The sequence below is a fragment of the Neophocaena asiaeorientalis genome, unplaced genomic scaffold (genome assembly GCF_003031525.2).
Source record: "Neophocaena asiaeorientalis asiaeorientalis breed wild unplaced genomic scaffold, Neophocaena_asiaeorientalis_V1.1 scaffold336, whole genome shotgun sequence".
Taxonomy (NCBI): domain Eukaryota; kingdom Metazoa; phylum Chordata; class Mammalia; order Artiodactyla; family Phocoenidae; genus Neophocaena; species Neophocaena asiaeorientalis.
Genome location: NW_020174788.1, coordinates 497,324 through 515,428, shown reverse-complemented (window position 1 = coordinate 515,428; position 18,105 = coordinate 497,324). Strand labels below are relative to the sequence as shown.

The 18,105-nt window shown below is 40.2% G+C and overlaps 1 protein-coding gene across 5 annotated transcripts in view; it reads right to left on the bottom strand.

Moving 5' to 3' along the window:
• EBF1 (EBF transcription factor 1) overlaps nucleotides 1-18,105 on the bottom strand; it is a 449,793-nt gene that overhangs the window by 62,155 nt on the left and 369,533 nt on the right. For all 5 annotated transcript variants that reach the window (XM_024760167.1, XM_024760169.1, XM_024760168.1 and 2 more), the window contains exon 10: nucleotides 16,846-16,972. In XM_024760167.1, the coding sequence (XP_024615935.1) occupies nucleotides 16,846-16,972 (127 nt within the window). The remainder of the gene's footprint in view (nucleotides 1-16,845; nucleotides 16,973-18,105) is intronic.

Below are 18,105 nucleotides of genomic sequence, written 5' to 3'. Positions count from 1 at the left end.
GAGGCCCGTGTCCCAAAAAAAAAAAAAAAAAAAAAAAAAAAGATTTCACTCAGAAACAATAATACTATGGCCTAGTCCAAAAATTGTCTTAAAATATAAAATGATGCCATGTCAAAGCAAAGTGGCATAAATGTGTTGCTTTCAACTTAGTGACTTAAAGAAATACAACAGATGCAAACGTCTTCAGACAAGACAAGAATTCTTTCCAAATATGAGAGCCCATTACAGAAGATGAAGATCTCTTTGGTCCCTAAATGAACCAAACGGCGTCGGAATTGTCATTAGTTACTATAAGGCAATGAAGAATTTATAAAATCAGAGCCAATATGTTATTAAGACCAGGCACAGTGGATTTAAGGCAATATAGATTTCTGAGCTATTTATTTATTTATTATTATTATTGCGGGTCCCACTGTCCCAGCTGCAACAATCCCAGCTCTGCAAGGCCCGTGTAACACGGTGATAGTATCTGAGAAATAATGAGCTGAGGAATGCTGTTCTTTCTTTCAGAGCAATCTCAGGTGCGATCTTATACTGTAAGGACTGGATCAATACACCCAGCAGCAAACCGCTCGATACCCCCTGAATTATTGCTTCATTTTTCTTCTTATTATAGATGAGTTGTGTTATTATTTTCCCCAAATCAATATTTTACAACCTTTTTTATCCGTTTCTCCATAAATTTTGTGATTACTTTAAACTGGGAATTCCGGTACACTAAATAAGATGCAGTATTTGAAAGGGATGGGACGTACTGACATGTTTTTGTTTTTGTTTTTGTTTTACTCTTTTAGATACAATGCCTTGTTAAAAGGCACATCCTAATCAATAGCCAAAGGAACGTTTTTACGGGGAAAAGTTTAACATAACCCTGTGCTTGCAAAATAAAAGTGCAAATCCTTTAAAACAGCAGCAGCCCAAACAACGCAAAGCTAAAAACAACAGAAGGAGGCACGATTGATAAGCACTTTGCATCTGAAATTTCATTCCTAATGCTTCGTCTCCCCTCCAGTTTAAGGGCCAATGCAATTCCCTCAAATTGTTTCTCACAAAGGAGATAACTCTATGCACCTTGGAGAGATTTAATTGGCTTCTATAGCTGTCCCCTGCTAAGTGTTTAAAACATCAGCAAATCAAATCATGTAAACTCATACCCTGTTCTGCTGTCACTTTGCTCCAAGCTTGATTATTTAGCTGTTAACGTGAGCAGCACCCACACTTAAGGAAAGAGATCGGGTATATACTCCCTCCTTGAGCTCCGGGATGACTTAATTCTATGCTTCCTATGAAGTCATGTGTGTTATTTGGCAGAGATGCTCAGTCAGTGGTAACTAAATAATCATTAGAGTGCAGCCAGTGGTAATTACATGGTAATTCACACGAACTTCATAATAAGCACTGTATTTTTCACTATATCCGTCTGGGGATGAGGCAGAATCATAGTCTTTCACTTCTTTTTAATGCCACCCAAAATAACAATAAAGTAAAATCATTTTAAGGGCGGGAGGACAAGGAATATAACCGTGGTGAGTTAAGCTACAGATTTCATTAAAGAAATACTTAAATCCATGAAGTCTAATTAGACATGACATCCCAGAACTCACAAACAGTACTTCTAATAAGCTCATTAAAATCTTTGGTGGCTTCTTTAGAAAATGGGAGGATATTATATTATAGGCTGTTATATTACATTAAGAGTTTAGAATTGTATACGGCCTCTTCTCTTTTTATGCAAAAGGCTACGAAACTTTGTAAGAATAGTTCTGCTTAAATCAATGAGTCCTAAACAACAATGTGCTTCTTGTAATATGTACTTAATAATGCAGTAAACTGTCCTAAGTGGTATAGGATAAAAGGGGAAGCACTTTATTCTGACTGGCTGAAAGGTATCAGGACAAAGGGACTCGATTCCTTATAGCATTGCCGTACACAATTTACACTCAAATCTCCATTTACATATATATTATTTAATTTGGGCAATTATCAAGTCCTGAAACCACTTTTCCATTACAACCTGGACCCTTAGAAGGATTCACACCATGAATGCATCATATATAAGTATACAAAAAAGTAGTCTGAGCGGAAAGCAGTGGGAACAGCTGTAATCGAATACTTCTATTAGTAGATTAAATTAGGTCTGTTTTAAATGAGCCTCCCTTAATTAGCTGCAGTTAGGAAAGTGGAATTAATATATTTTACTTTTTACTCTACTCATTACATTTAGCATCAATGGACAGCTTAGCCCATTTTTGCTTTTCACCAACAATTGAGTGCCTTTTGGGGAAGGTCTGGAAAAAAAAAAAAAAAAAACTCGTTTATTTGAATTCGAACCTAAGCCCCAAGCAAGATTTAGAGCAGAATCCCCGTATACAATCTGGATTTTTTTATGAACTGGGATATGCCACTGATACAGTGATATCCTTCCCAGATCGCTGCAGGACAGGCCTATAACAATTCACATGTTCATTCACTGTCACCAGTCAGGCAGCAAACAGTAATTGAAATACCTCACTGTGCCAGGCACATAGCAGAGATCTCTTCCCAGGCAGATTTTAATCTTGTCCCTGGATACCATCATCTTGCAAGTATTTCCCTCTCATTGCCCCTAATGATGGTGATTTTGCCTCCAAGCCCACTTAGTAAGCGTAAGATCACTAAATGCAGCAAAGCCTGACACATCTTATCTCCTCAAGGACTTCCAGAGAACTGAGATTTAAAGGCAGAGTGGAGGGTCCACAGATGTCCTCGTTAAGTTACTACAGGCACTAGACGTGAGAATGTGGAGGGGACAGTATATTCAGGCAGACCCCGCCAAGTCCCTCCCTGATCTGGACCTTGGGAAAATGACCGTCTAGTCCGATGAGGTTTCCCAATACTTTCTGGTGACCAATAGATGTCCTGCTCTTAAGCTGGGCTTTCACAAAAATATAGGGTGAAGAAAACGCCCTTAGACTACAAGGCTCCACTTCATCAATGGTAAAATGGCACTTGACTTTCCTCTCGGAATTTGATTTACTCAGAGGCGAAGAAAAGCTCCTTCTTCTCTTGTCAACAAAAAGTCAAGAATGTAAACAAATCAGAACAATGGTGCCCATGACACTTTTTTAAAAAACAGATCACATATTGGAGGCCCAAGGAATCAAACATGCTATACTATCTCACCCTTTCTTTGAAAGGTCAAAGATTGACGACCTTAATTCAAAACGAGCCTGCTAAATACTATGGTGATGTTGGCTGAATGATTTTATTATCCATGCAAAAATGTGATGTCTTTACATATTCATAAATATGGGAGTCCATTCACAAAATAATTAGTTAACTCCATTTATGTATGATTTGTTCCGGTTCTGTATACAAATCAATTATATGTCGGTCTGGGAAAGGCTCTTCCTACAGGAGCCTCAGTAGCCTCCTCTACAAAATGGGCAGATTGGTTCAGGACATCTCTGAGGGCCTTTCCAGCTCTAAAATTCAGATTTATAAGAGTCTGTTTTTCTCAAACCCTGTTTTGATAAGATCTGCCACTAAGTGAGCGCTTACTACATGCCATGCACTGTGCTAAGCTTTTCACATGCATTATCTAATCGAATCCTCACAGCAATCATATGAGATATTATCATCCCCATTTTAAAGATGAGGAAACAGAGTCTCAGACTGGTTAAGAAGATAGCTAGATTCAAAGTGGGGTCTGTCTTAACTCCAGAGATCTACAGTCATACAGCTTCTTTATAACCAAATGAGCCTAAGGGGATACACACAATGTGGAGACAAGCCAAAGAAAAGGGCTCTGGTATAAAGACTTACCACCAGCTGAGTAACTTTAGCCAAGTCTTTTAAATTCCGTAAGCCTAGTTTTCATCTTCTATAAAGAAATCAACAACTTGGGTAATTAGGTTATCTTTAGGGCTCACATTTCATAAATTTATGGCTAGATTTTTCAGTCATTTTTTCATACATTTTTCCATTCATTAATTTGACTAATATTTATTGAGTGTTCCCACTGTGTGCTAGGCACTGTACTAGACACTGAGAACACAGAGGTGAACAAGACGGACAAAGACCCTGCCTTCATGGAGCTTATATTCTAGTGAGAGACACAGACTGTTCACAAGTAAACAAAGAAATAATCCAGATTGTATCAACTGGTGGTAAGTGCTATGAATAAAATAAAACTGCTATGTATAATAAAAGTGCAATGCTGGAGAGGCAGCCTAAGACTCTAGAAGCCTCCAATCTAATTAGTGAATCATAACCGTAGAAAACTTAAAAAGTGAAGTAAAAGTATTTTAAGTTCATTTGTAGATGTAAAAATATGAAATACCAAAGAGTCTAATCCGTTACTTGGAGTGATATAGATCTGATATCAGACCATCACTAGGTGACCTAAATGACTCTTTCTTTAATTCATTTTTATTGGAGTATAGTTGCTTTACAACGTTGTGTTGGTTTCTGCTGCATGGCAAAGTGAATCAGCTATACGTATACATATATCCCCTCTTGGATTTCCTTCCCATTTAGGTCACCGCAGAGCAGTGAGTAGAGTTCCCTGTGCTATACAGTAAGTTCTCATTAGTTACCTGTTTTATACCTAGTAGCGTATATATGTCAATCCCAATCTCCCAGTTCATCCCAAGCCCTTCCCGCCACCTTGGTATCCATACATTTGTTCTCTACCTCTCTCTAAACCTCACTTTTCATACCCGAAAATGGGGCTAAAAATACTTGTCCTACCTACCTTGCCAAAGAGAATTGAATGGGAAAGTCTTGGTCAACTGTACAGACTACATTGAGGTAAATTTATTTAATTACACAGACATAAGACAAAGATGAGACAAAGAGGCTCAATAGCCAAGCCTGTACTTTGGTCCCTGACTTATAACTTTCTGACAAGTCATAATAATTTGTTAGCTTTGATGCCAATAATTTTATGAAGCAAAATTTCCAAGTCTTCCCCTGAGTCAGTGCACGTTTCATTCTTCTAGTCTTAAACAAACTGGAGAAGAATGAGACATACAAGCCTGCTCAGAACAGATTCTCCAGGGACGCTTTCCTCCACTCAAACCTCGCAATAATCTCAAATAGTCGGCCTGGCCTCAGTGAGCACTTTTAAAATCAGCTAACACTAAAAGGAAACCATGCGCATGTGTAGAATGACTGGGAAGGCCTTACTCTGTGCAGATATTTAATGTAAGTATATTTTTGGCGCTAAACAAAGGCCTAAATTAACTCCATATTAACTGGGAGTTGAGGCTTCCTGACACTAACCACCGAGGCTGATCCCAGGGGGCTCTTCCCCAGCAGGTCAGGCCTTCCACGCGTGATATAAAGAAGCAAGCCACAGTTGATGTAACAGGAGTTACATCTGGAGGTCAAAGAGCAGTGGGTATGAGGGGAAGTCTGCTCTTCTGTTGTTGTTTCTGCACACAATTTAGGGAGTCCCAGCTTCTGTCTACTCCCTCACCATTGAGAGGTTTGGCAGAAATTCTCCAGTCTGACATTAATGGGATGGTTCCCACCTGCACTTTCAGTGCCCTGACTAATAGAAGATCCACTTAAGATCCACTTTATTCAAATCAAGAATACTATGTGGTACAGTATTCAGTTCACACCAAGGATCGCATATGCCATAGGACCCCCCAATAGGAAAGATGGCCCAATGTGCTGACATATATGGAAAGAATACCCTTCTTAAAAAAAGTCCCCTTGTTATATATTTGAATAATTTTAAAGTCTCTCTTAAGACAAAGTGCTTTCCCAATTATGTTATTTTTAAACTAGGTACTGTTTGGGGCATGAACCAACTATAATCCATGGTGATACTTAAGGGGTCACCTGAAGAAGAGAGTAAAAACAACAAGGACGATTAGAAAACGTACATAAATGTAGAATTTTTCCTGGATCTCCCACCATTACAAATGTTTGTCAAAACGAGATTTTCAAAGATCAGCTTTAAGAACATTGCTGAAGTGGTTATGTTTGGAGATTAAAATATAGCAAATGGTTAGTTATGGCTTTGATAAAATTTTCAGTGAAAGCATCATGTACAGATTCAAAAAGAAGATCTCAAACAACGAACACAGAAGAGAATATGATGGGACTAAAAATGGCTCTGACTTTGATAGTAAAAAGAAAAGCACTAATGTTAAAGATGGCTGTAATGAGTCTGAACAGAAGTGTAAACCCTAAAGGTGGAAAAAGTTATATTTGTAAATGTTGTAAATTATGTATGTGATTTTCAATAGGTACACTTAACTAAATTAACATGTGAAATACTATAAATAGACAACTGATAATTCACTGGTATCTATAAATATGCATACGGCTAACATGGTCCTAAAACAGAAAACCTTTTGTTAGGAAAATGAGGGAACACCTTATATCAAGGTGTTATATACGCTCTATTCTGGCACATACGATGTTGAAAGTTCTGTGAAAGAAAAGATGTGGTTATCCAATGATAGGAGAACAATTAGATAAATTATGATGTGGCCACAAAACGGACTATTACATACCCACTAAAATGCATTTAGGAGGAATTTAAACTAATAGAGGAACGTTTACTTTACAATTCAAATTACAAAGTAGGATACAAAATTATATACATATACTGTGATTCACTCATAAAAATACATAAGAGTTTATGAGAAAAATATTAGAAGAAAGACTAAAAAATATTAACAGAGGGATGGGATAATGGATCTCTTCATGTTTCTCATGTTTTTTCAACTTTCTATTCTATATGAATATGCATGATGTTCATAACGATACGATTCGTTTAAAATATGTAAGGCTCCAGGTCCTGTCAGACCTCACCTGTCCTAGAAACACCCACACTCTCCCATCACTAATGATCTAATTTAGGGGATCACATAATTCCAAAACTGAATAAGTGAAAGCAATACCCCAGGGGGTCACAACTGTGCAGGCTATGGTATCCTTCCACCAGGGTCCAAATTCTGGCTCCTCCATTTATTAACTACAGAACCTTGGGGAAGGCACTTCACCTTTCTAAGTGTTTTTATCTTTAAAATGGGCCAATAACAGAGTCAGCCTTACACAGGTTCTCAGGGGGAAAAACATACCTTACATTCTAGTAATACAGACAGGAAGAAGATGGAGAAAGAAGATAGAGTGGGAAAAAACAGTATAGAAGTCAAGAAAGGCTGTTGGAAGCCCACAGGGTAGAGAGAGGAAAGGAGTTCAAAACTCTAGTGAGAAATGCTGCTATCCTGGGGAAGGTGGTTTGGGAGGGGCCTGCATCGCCCCACCTATTGTCATAATTTTGGACTTAAGTTTCAGACATAAGTGTTTTAGATGAGTTCTCATTTTTACTTATGGAAAGTACAGTAGTGCCTCACACAGTGGGGGAAAATTTACAGAATTCATTGACCCCCAGAAGTGGTTCAAGTAGAACAAACAGTTGTGTGTCAGGGGGTTGGCCCGAACCTCTGAGACTTAGGCCATCTGAGACAGGAGGCCTTCGGAGCTACTTCCATGCAGTCAGCTGGGGTGACTGATGAATCCCAACCAACAGCGATGCCAAGAATGAGGGTATGGGACTAATGACCCTGTGCTATATGTTTCTCAGGAACAAAGAGAGATGAGAACCCAGATTCAACGTATCTACGCTTTAACGAGAAGATGCAGCTATATCTCACGATGAGATTCTACTGAAGTGTGAAATGATTATGAGAGACTAAAAATTGTTTTAAATTCATAATGCCCTGATGTTTATGATAGTTAAGTGAGAGAAAAAATTAATATTATGTAAGGTATCACCCTATTTCGGTAATGACGCAGATAATCTGCATAGGAAAAAGACAAGACATATGCCATTAAAAATAATATTAATAGCTAACATGTACTGTTTATGTTTAAAGAACTGGCAGAAATGTGGGCAATTTTAATACTATTTTAATTATTTTCTGTTGGTGCTTCCTAAATTATCTGAAATCAGTGTGGGCAACTTTGCAATAAAGAAAGAAAAACAAGTTTTAATGCTCTAGTGGGCACCACACCACTTAGTTAACAATGAACAGAAAGACGAGTATCCGTACCACTGTAACTGTGGACAAATAAAATAGAAAATAATCCTCCATCCAACATTTGGAATATATCTTAGGAAAGGAGAAAAAGAAAAATTTATTTGCATCTCCCTCCCACTCACTGTCCTCCATTTCAAGGTACATAGTTTAAAAACTGAAGGGTTAATTTATCATGATGCTGGGTAAAAAACAAAAACAACAGCCTTGAAAATCTCCAAATAGTTTATTGGCTCTGAAAACCAAATCATGTTATATTATACTAAATAGATTAGAGGTTCAAGACTTTATAGTATTGCATTACTTTGGCAAGAGTGCATATAAAACTCAGTTCCTACCTTTATTGTTAATAGCTTTCTAATCCCTGACTAGAAATTTATAGTTTAGAAATGGCAACACATCTTAAAGATTAAAGCCATGTGACAAGTAGTTCATGTCCCTTAATAACCAAATCACATGCCTTAGATTGGGGAAGCTTATCTGCCTTTTCCTTCTATACGGTTTCATTGGTAGGAAACACTTTATATCCCTATTACATGAATGATGAATGGGACTGTTGGTTATGGTCTGTTATTTGCTTGGCTGTAGTCAATATGTTTTCTTTGGACAGGGATTTCTGTGATTTATCTCTCTCCTGGCCTTATCACTTATTAACTCTGGGTAGACAGGAAAAAGCCAAGGTTGTATATAAGGCCTAGTGGCCATTTAGACCTCTAATGTCAGTGAAAATATCCCTTTTAATGATCCTGTTACACTAGCTACTCAAGTCCTGATTATACTCCACTCCAAAAAGGAAATAAAGGTCGTATTTCTTGGAAAGTATGTACATAAAATATGCAAAATAATATGCTCCCTTCAGACCAGCTCTATTCTTTGCAGAAACGGCTTTCATTTTATAGACGTCACAGAAGTACAATGGGTTACTTTTAGTGATTCTTGTTGCTGTTGTCCCCACTATGGCACCAACAGTGTTTAAGTTTACAAACGCCAGTGCGTTCAGGATCACCAATCACATCAATGTACATCAGATCAGGAGCAATCATATTTTGTGAAAAAATTCCCTTTGGCAGCGGAGAAGAAGCTTGGGACTTAGCCTTTGGATCACGAAAGCAAAAAGAATAAACATTCCCTCTGCCTTGAATTCTTTTCTTTGTGTGTAAATGGCTCATTTGGAGTAATATTTGAGACATGTGGACAGGAGCAGCCTGTTAATTTTTCCTTCTTCTTGGGTCTTTTCCAATTAGGACACTGCTAAGGCAAAACTGCTAGTCAAGTGTTCATTACACAGCCCTCCTTCAGCTGAATCCCAAGTGAAAACAATCTGATATAAAAGAAAACGCTTTCTTGACTTCCTTTCCTCAATTCTTCCTGAGTTTGCTTAGGCCTGTCTTTATAACAATTAACATATGTGTAGAATACTACCCTTTACAAAACATTTTCATGCCCATTCTTTCACTGATACTCACAAGACCCTTCGGATGCCCAGAGAAAGAAGGACCCCACCGTCTATTAAGTGGGAGGAAGTCAAAAATCTGGGCCTGAGCCCTCCATCCCCTCACCCCCACGTCCAACACATCTCCAGGTCCTGTCCACTTTCCCTCTTAAATACCCCCTTGAATCCTCTCACTATATTCCATCTCTACCCATTACCACCCAAAGTCAAGTCATCAAATCTCTTTCCTGGAATACTGCAATGGCATCCTAACAGGTCTTCCAAAATCCATTCTGGCTTCCTGTGCTCCAGTCAGCCAGAGTTTTTTGTTTTTGTTTTTATTTTCCCAAAATGAAAGTCTGGTTATGTCCACCTGACCACTTAAGGATTGCTCTTGAGATGACAACTAGACTCCTCCCGCTGGCTACAAGGCTTCAAAGGCTTGTCTCTGCCCAATCTTCTCTCACACCATTCTTTTCCTCTCTCACACCATTCTCTTCCTCTCTCCTGATTTTTCAGCTTCACTGGAATTTTTACAGCCTTCCAAGATGCCACGCTTCCTCCCATTCAGAGCCTTCTTACATGCCTCTCTCGGCTGGAGCACTCGTTTTCTTTCCCCAACCCCACCTGACCCCTATCCTTCATCAATTGCCAGGTTAACTCTTAATCATCCTTCAAACCTCAGCTCATGCATCTTTATCTGAGAGAAAACACCTCCAACTGACCGACTGGCAGTCCTTTGTTTTATTCTTGTCTGAACCTCTGTTCCTGTTTTTCTGGGCACTTAGCAGGTTTGAAATCGTAAACTTATGAATATCCACGTTCCCTCTTAGACTACAAGATCCCTGAAAAAAGGGACTGTGTGTGGTTTTGCTCAACATGGTTTTAGAACACTGCCTAGAATAGAACAGGCAATCCACAAATATTTGTGAGATGAGTGAATGAACTAACAAAAGAAAGTCATAAAATCAGAATTAGAACCGAGATCTTTTGATTCTGGCTTGAACGCCTAGAAAGAAACAATTTCCTTAATCAGATGAAAGCTGGCACACATATAATACCAAACAAAATGTGCCCTAACAACCAATTCTTTGCATTTTGAAGAGAAACGTTCCTATTGTTTGCTTCTCTCTTTTTGCATTTACTTTTAGGGAGCATTCATACCGTACCAGGCACTGCCAGGAGTGTGTTACGTACATTTACTTATTGACTCCTTAGATGCAGGTACTGTTAAAATATCCTCATTTTACAGACAAAAAAATGAAGCGTATATATAATATAGATCGAACCCCATTTTTTTTCTTTAACAAAAACCCCAGTGACTGTGTTCTCTACATGTAAGTTCAAGTTAAAAGGGACAGATTCTTAATTAACAGCTCTTATTTACATTCCCTGTCATCCAGAGCACAAAAATCAATGAGGACCCATTGCTTCTGGGCAATATGTTAGTCAATTATTAGAGAACACCTATTGCAAGTAAGATGTAAGTCAAGGTGCTTCAACACAGTGGGCAAAACAGTGTAAGATTAGGGAAGGTTTGCTCTTCCCTCAAGCAGCTTGTGGACTTCTTGAGATGTGTCTACCTAAGATCAAAAGAAGAGAGCCAATAGTAGAAGGAAGTGAATGATGAATGAGCCATCTAAGCACATGTGACAAAAGAGATCCAAGGACAGAGACTCTTCCAATCAATCAAGATGAGCCATAGGGAACATCAACGTCACCTAGTCCAATTGGCTCATTTTACTATGAAGAAACTGTAGTCTGGAGCATGTCAGCAACTTGTCCTATGTCTCATAGCCAGTTAGCAGCAGGGCTGGGACTAGAACTCAGACCTCCCTGATCTCAGCCCAGTGCCCTGGCCACTTGCTACTGTGGTCAGAGAACACCTCCGAGGGGAAATAAGAGTGTGAACTGGAACTTACTGAGGAATCACCATGTCCAAGGTAGCTAAACATGAAGTGAGCGTGAGGCATAGCGAGGAGACTGGTTTGAGTGGAGACAAGGAAGCACCGGGCCCAGAGCATAGCGAGCTGTGAATGCCAAGCCCAGGGGTTTGGGCTACATCTTACATCCAGGGAGTAGATAGGGAAGGTTTCTCTGCAGGGACATGTTATAAAAGTGGCTTTTCAGAAGCTTAATCTGGCAATGAACTAGTTTAAGAAGGGGCTAAAGAACAAGAGATTCATTAGGTGCAAACTTTTCCCCTAAAACTGAAGACTTTATTTACCCCAGGATGGCAGCCTTCATTTATGCAGGAGGTTTCCAAGAACTAAAAAGAGAGCTTTCTCCCTGAAACCTCTTGAACGGGGACTGAAGCCGATTATAACTTAAACACCTTTGAAGGGGGCTGGTGATAGACGGTACCCATGTTACTATGGCCTCCAGATCAGGGGTTGAAATTTGGGATGGAAATAAGAGAACAGGTGTGCGTTGTTACTGAAAATTCAACACCTGAGAACTTTATAAATCTGGGCTGCCTTTTTAAAATACTTATTGTTTGAGGTGGTTTCTGAGAAAATATTTGTTATATCAAAATTGTTATCGTCACATTTATAAATCTTTTTCTGGCTGCCTTACACTGTGTTCTTTGTATTTGTGGTCGATTGATGTTGCCTCTTTAATTTACCGATGACTACAGTTTTGTTACTAAAATTCCTAAAGGACATTTCTTAGACCTCTAGGAACATGGTGGAGAAGATAAACAACACATATAAAATATTACACCATGGTAGGGACTCAGCAACAAATGAACGAATGAATAATTATAATGGTCATCAGTTAGTCACGGAAACTACTAACATCTGGCTAAGTGCTCATGCTAGCTCACCCTAGGTGCTTTATACACATTTCCCTAATACTAAGAACAACCCCAGTAAGTAATTATTCCCTGTGATAATGTAAAGATGAGGCGACTGTGGTTCAGAGCCATCGTACAATGTCCCAAAACTAACCTGTCTGGTAAGTGGTAGAGCTGAGAGTTCAAGCTACACCCATCATCTCTTAAACCCAAGGACTCAGTCACTATGCTACATCATCTCCTTGGAAGTGAGGGGGGAAAGACTAAGGAGAAGGAATGAAAAGAGGGAGAAGGGAAGAAAGAAGAAGAGAGTGGGGGCAGAGGGAGAACATAAGAGGAATGGGAAGAAAAAAGGAAAAATTGAAAGACATGGTACACATCATCAAGTTTCATGGAACATATTCAGCCAACATGGCCCCTTCTACATGCAAAGTAACTTGGGGCATTATGTTCAAACAAGAAGCATTTCCAGGAAGAATATTTATGTCAAAGTGGATTCTGAGACTAACATACAAGGATTATGTATGTTTCACAGGGGCAGGAAGCTTGGTGGAAAACGTTAAGAATAGGAGAACCCAGTGGTATAAAGGATTTGAGATGTGACCTACACAAACATCTGAGCTGTTAGATGATCATCCATTGGGGGCTTTCACCACCTTTTGGGCAGTAGGCAGTATATAGCTCTTGGTGCACACCTAAGCTGGTCCAACATCCTGGTGGCCCATTTCTCCAGTCATATTTTTCCCAAAGTCAGCAGCCCCTCCAGTGGAGGAATAACTGGACTGAAGTTAAAAAGTACATTTGGATTTGGCCACCTCTTATGAGGAAAAACCAATTCTAAGAACTTTGAAGAAGCAGCTAAAGGCACCTGGGAGTCTCTTATCAGCTCCCAAGGTTACTTAAAGTTTAGTGGGAGAGATTACAATTCTAAAAGATCCAAGTCGCTTCAAAGACATAACAACTGCAGGAAAGCAAGCTACGAGAAGAACAAAGATATTGGCGAGACCCCTTCCAGGGCAGTGGAGGTTTATGAGGATTGACTTCCCATTGGACTGACGGACCAGACACACGATTAGCGAGGGCTTTGAAAACAGTCCTGTCCTTAGAAAGGGTTTTTATTTCCTCCTATTAGAAAACATGATTTAAAATGTAAAGTCAGCCTTGCTCTACATTTACATAAGAATAACTGGCCACAATAACTCAGATCAGGGATGCGCTATGCTACCGCTACCGAGCTTTTTTATTCTGATCCAGTTGGGCTTCACTTTCCTCCCTCACTCTGATTGGGCAAACACCAGAGAACCGCACAGCTGGCAGCTGAGAACACCTCACGTGTCCCTGGTCTGAAGCACCAAAGATGGAGAGCTGCCCTCCTGTCCCTACCAGTGGAGCCAGCTTGCAGGCAATCTGTGTTTAGTCAGATTCTTTCCCCCCACCCCCAATAGTCTGCCTTTATTTGCATAGATTAGGCCAGGCTGTTCCTGTCTCAGTTGTGTGGGGTTTTTTTTTTTTTTCATCTATTATAGATTTTTAGAGACTTGCACATACACACACCCAAACCCTGTCACACACACTCAGAAAACAACAGTGCCTTAGTTTGGGCTGTTGTTTTTCAGTCCTAGGACATTTCTTTTTTTCTTTTTAAAGGGAAAAATTCCAAGTGCTATTCTACTAAGAAACAACTGTTAGCTCACCCCACCCAGAAAACCAAGCCTCACATCTTGAAATGCCGTGGATGTTAAAGAAAATGAAATGTGAGCTTCTGTGGGTGGACGGAAGGGGAGGGCTGCAGGTTTCCAATGAGCTGACCAGTTGTTCGGATATGAAGAACAGAGAGGATTTACAACCCATCCCTGTGCCTCCGCTAGAAAGTGGTGACAAGCAGAGAGGTAAACTGAGCAAATCACAGAGGCTTGGCAGCAGCAGCCATAAACACTTCATGATAATGATCAAGAGTTCCAGGTGTAGTTCAGAAATTAACAGAGACTCCCTTTTGCTCGAAATGGTGTAATGTCACAGTGACTGTGAACAGCCAGCTACATCAACAGGGAAGTTTTTGTACCAGTTTCTTTGAAAATTTTATTTTTCCAATGCAGGGAGAGGTGAGAGTCTCTCTTAGAATACTTAAAAAACTAAGTCTTCTTGTCTCTTGCCCACAGTTTGAGGCAAGATCAGCAGAAGCATTTTTTCATACTTTAAATTTCCCACACACTTACACACGTGCAGGAAATCCTGGAGTGCACACCCAGGATTTCTCTCTCTTATCCTTAACTACCTTGCTAGACTTGCAAATCTGCCGCTTTTACCTTTGATCTTGATTCCCATCTTATACGAGTTTTCCAAGATGTGATTTCTTAAATTGATGGCAATTTTTTTAATGGTTAAAAAAACTCCCAATAACGATGGGTCCCCTAGCTATTTTCTTTTGAGAACTTAAGTAATTTAATGGGGATGATTTTTTTTTTTTTAACTTTTATGGCCAGGTGGCTCAAGGGGATATTTCGTTGAACACCGATTAAAAATAATTTCTTCTAAAGGAGTCTTGACCACAAAATGGAACCATTAATGGGCAGGGACGTTGTCACCAAAGCGGAATCATGCCTGATCGCCTCTCGTTCCTCCCATCACACGAGCATTTTCTTCTTCTTCTTTTTCTTCTCCTTTTCTTGTCCTTAATGGCAGAGTAAATAAGCAGCCAGCGAGGCCTAAATGTTTTCGGCCAAAAACAGAGTCCAAACTCCTCAGAGAAAACATTTGGCCTCTGTGGTTTTGTAATATGTTCCAGAACACTGAGTTCAGTGAAGAACATTGTGAAAAACTCCCATCCATCGGAATGATGGTGGGGAATGTTACAGTATCAGAAGTTTCATTTGGTCCTTTTCCTGCAGGCCCATAATGAGGCTTGTAAAAAAAAAAAAAAAAAAATAGCGCTATGTGGAAGTTCTCATGGGAAAAATGAATGGCAAGAAATCCTAGCTTTAAAAGAAACAGCTAATCTGCTAGTTTGATTGTTCTTCAAAACTTACGCTGAACCAATGAGCCTAATTAAAAACACTTGGCCTACTTCTATAAAGCATCATCGCTTTCTCTATGCTTCGTTTGTATACACCACAAAACTCCAGATAGACTATTGTTTTTTCAAGTGCTCACTAACAAAGTGCTGACTTTGTTGGGACGGCTGAGCTAATTTCTTGAACTCAGTGTGAAACCTTAGCTAAACAAAATTGTGGTAATTTTCCTTAATTTGTAAAAGTGATTGGAGTGCAAACAAAATTTTCCTCTTGGGTCAATCCTATAATTTTCAATTAACTAAAACTAATAGTCAGGCAGGCACCAAACCTACATTTTGTTTAAAGGGCTGGGAGGCATTTCCAAGGGTCAGGATGCATTAATTGTTTTTATAATTTTGGGGGGGGGGTGGAGAGTCACTAATAAGCACGGTCGGTTTTGTTCCTAGTGTTAAAATACAAAAGGAAAGATGCTTCGAGGTAAAATGTCACAGCAAAATAAAATTTGTCCATTTAATTGTATGGTTATAATCAGGATGTGTTAGCACAGTTATCCCTTCATGCTCTGGAGTCTCCTTGTGTGAAAGCAACTTACACTCTGTACTTAAGCTGGCCTTCTGGTCCTTTATTGAATGAAGAAGGAAACATGGGGCCAGTTTCTGGAGACAGCTACCCAGCGATGACTGCTACTCAGCAGAGGACCTAGAATGTTACCACTCCCAGGGTGGTCCTCGGACCAGGATCATCCACCTCACCTTCGGAGCTTGTTAGAAATGCAGAGTCTCAGGTCCCACCCAGAGCTACTGAATCAGAATCTGGATTGCAAAAAAGATCCCTCGGTTAGGGATCTGTTTGGTTCCCTAAAGACTGTCTGGTTTGCACACAACAATCTGAGGATCTCTTCAAGTACACACTGGGCACTCAGACTACGCACTTGATGTATTTCCATAGAGAACATGTCTGGTTCTCTCCACGTGACGGGAGGAAATTCACATTCACCCTATAACCCTAGCTTCTTACTGCAAGGCAGGTCCATGTGCCAAGGCTCTTTGGGGTGGCAGGGGGCAGTCAGTTGCGGGGCTGGTGGGGGGGGGTTGAAAAATGCAGCTTACAGGGAAAGAAAGCACCAATTCAGAATGAAATACGAAAATCACCAATTGTCGTTAATACAAGTGCCACGATCAAGCTAGAAGAACGCCGTACTGGGCGTGAAAGCACACCCCTACTCCATAAAGCAAACGAACTGCCACACAGATGGTTTAACATCCAGAGAGACAGGATTGTCGAGCGCTCCTTTCCTCTTCCCTTATTTCTCATGCTGCTGCTTTAGGTATCCAACCCATGATTTCAACAGACCCTGTCATTCAACACGGACACCCAGATGAATTCTTCAATAATTATAGTAGTAGCAGCACCTCATTTGGTCAAACATAGGGTGAAATGGAGAAGGAAAGTGGGTCTTAAGAGAAAACAGATTTTAGAATAACGCACACACATATATACAAGATAGCATCAAAGACCCACAAGGCCAAGGCAGCTCTGTCCACCATCTGCAGTAGTTCTTACCTGTGTAAATGAATCTTCCCGGTGTCCCTTTGCAGAACTGTTTGGATTTGTAGGACAATGTGACCTCTACAACACCAGGGATGTGCCGAGGAGGAGTTTGCACCCGGATGGCATGAGGAGTAATCAGCTAGCGGGGAGACATTTGGGAAAAAAAACATTGTCACTGCATTACGTAAAGGACTCATTTCATATGTTTCTTATCAGCTCTCAATAAACATAGCCTTCAAACACATAATTAACCTGTCAGTGTTTAAATACAATCGTGATGGAACCTGTATAAAAGACACTGACGACAATATTTACAAGTGCTCTGAGCACAGCCATAACAACTTTATCTGAGTTTTCCTACACGGCAGGCACTCTGCTTCCTGGTTTGAAAAGTGAACCTGGCCTAATGAAATGATTTATCTACTACAGGATATCCTTTGGAAAATCGCTGTTTGAAGCAGACACCCAAATCAGAGCTGAGCTCTGCCACTCCTCTCCAGAAGCTGGTGGGCCTGGTGTTTGAAGTGAGCCCTTAAACATGTGCAAAACACAGAGGTAGGAAATCAGTGGGCCAAGGTGCTCTGATTAGCTGCAGAGCACATGTAGGAAATGCCCCTGAAGACCATTTGGTGCATTAACTACCAGAGGCACAATCAAAGAGCTTTAAAGGGGAAACCCAAGAATGTGCCTCCCTGAAATAGCTGAGGGATCTAGCAGAACTAAGGACTGTCCATAAAAGGGAAATGGAAAGTTGGGGAGGGGGCTGGAGGATGATCAGTGGTCCATTATGCAATGCCACGTGCACAATGAGAAAGGTCATTTCTGAACCCTGTTGGCAGCCAGAGTACACTGCAAAGCAGAATTTATTTTTTAGTACTCGTATCTTTGTTTATATAACTAAAATGTTATTAACGGCCATAAAACTGGCATTATCTGGTTCTTTGAAAACCCCAGCCCTGGTATTTGACTGGCTGACCTCTCTGATGGTGCTGGACTCTGCGTGCTCTCTCTGTGGTGTGTGCAACAGCCCATCCGTTACTCCTTTCAGACGCACTTAGATCAGTGCTGCGGTACTGAGTCAGTATGCAACGGGTGATCACTTGAGTTTATACTAACTCATGTTTGTGCTGTTCTTATAACTTAGAAAGGGCTTTTGTTTCAACGTGCAAATTCAAATGTTTTGCCCAGAGAATCACAGGTGACACCATGAGAATCCAGGTGACACCCACAAATGCCAGCCCCTGCGTCCTGCCTGGGTAAACTGTCCTAGCA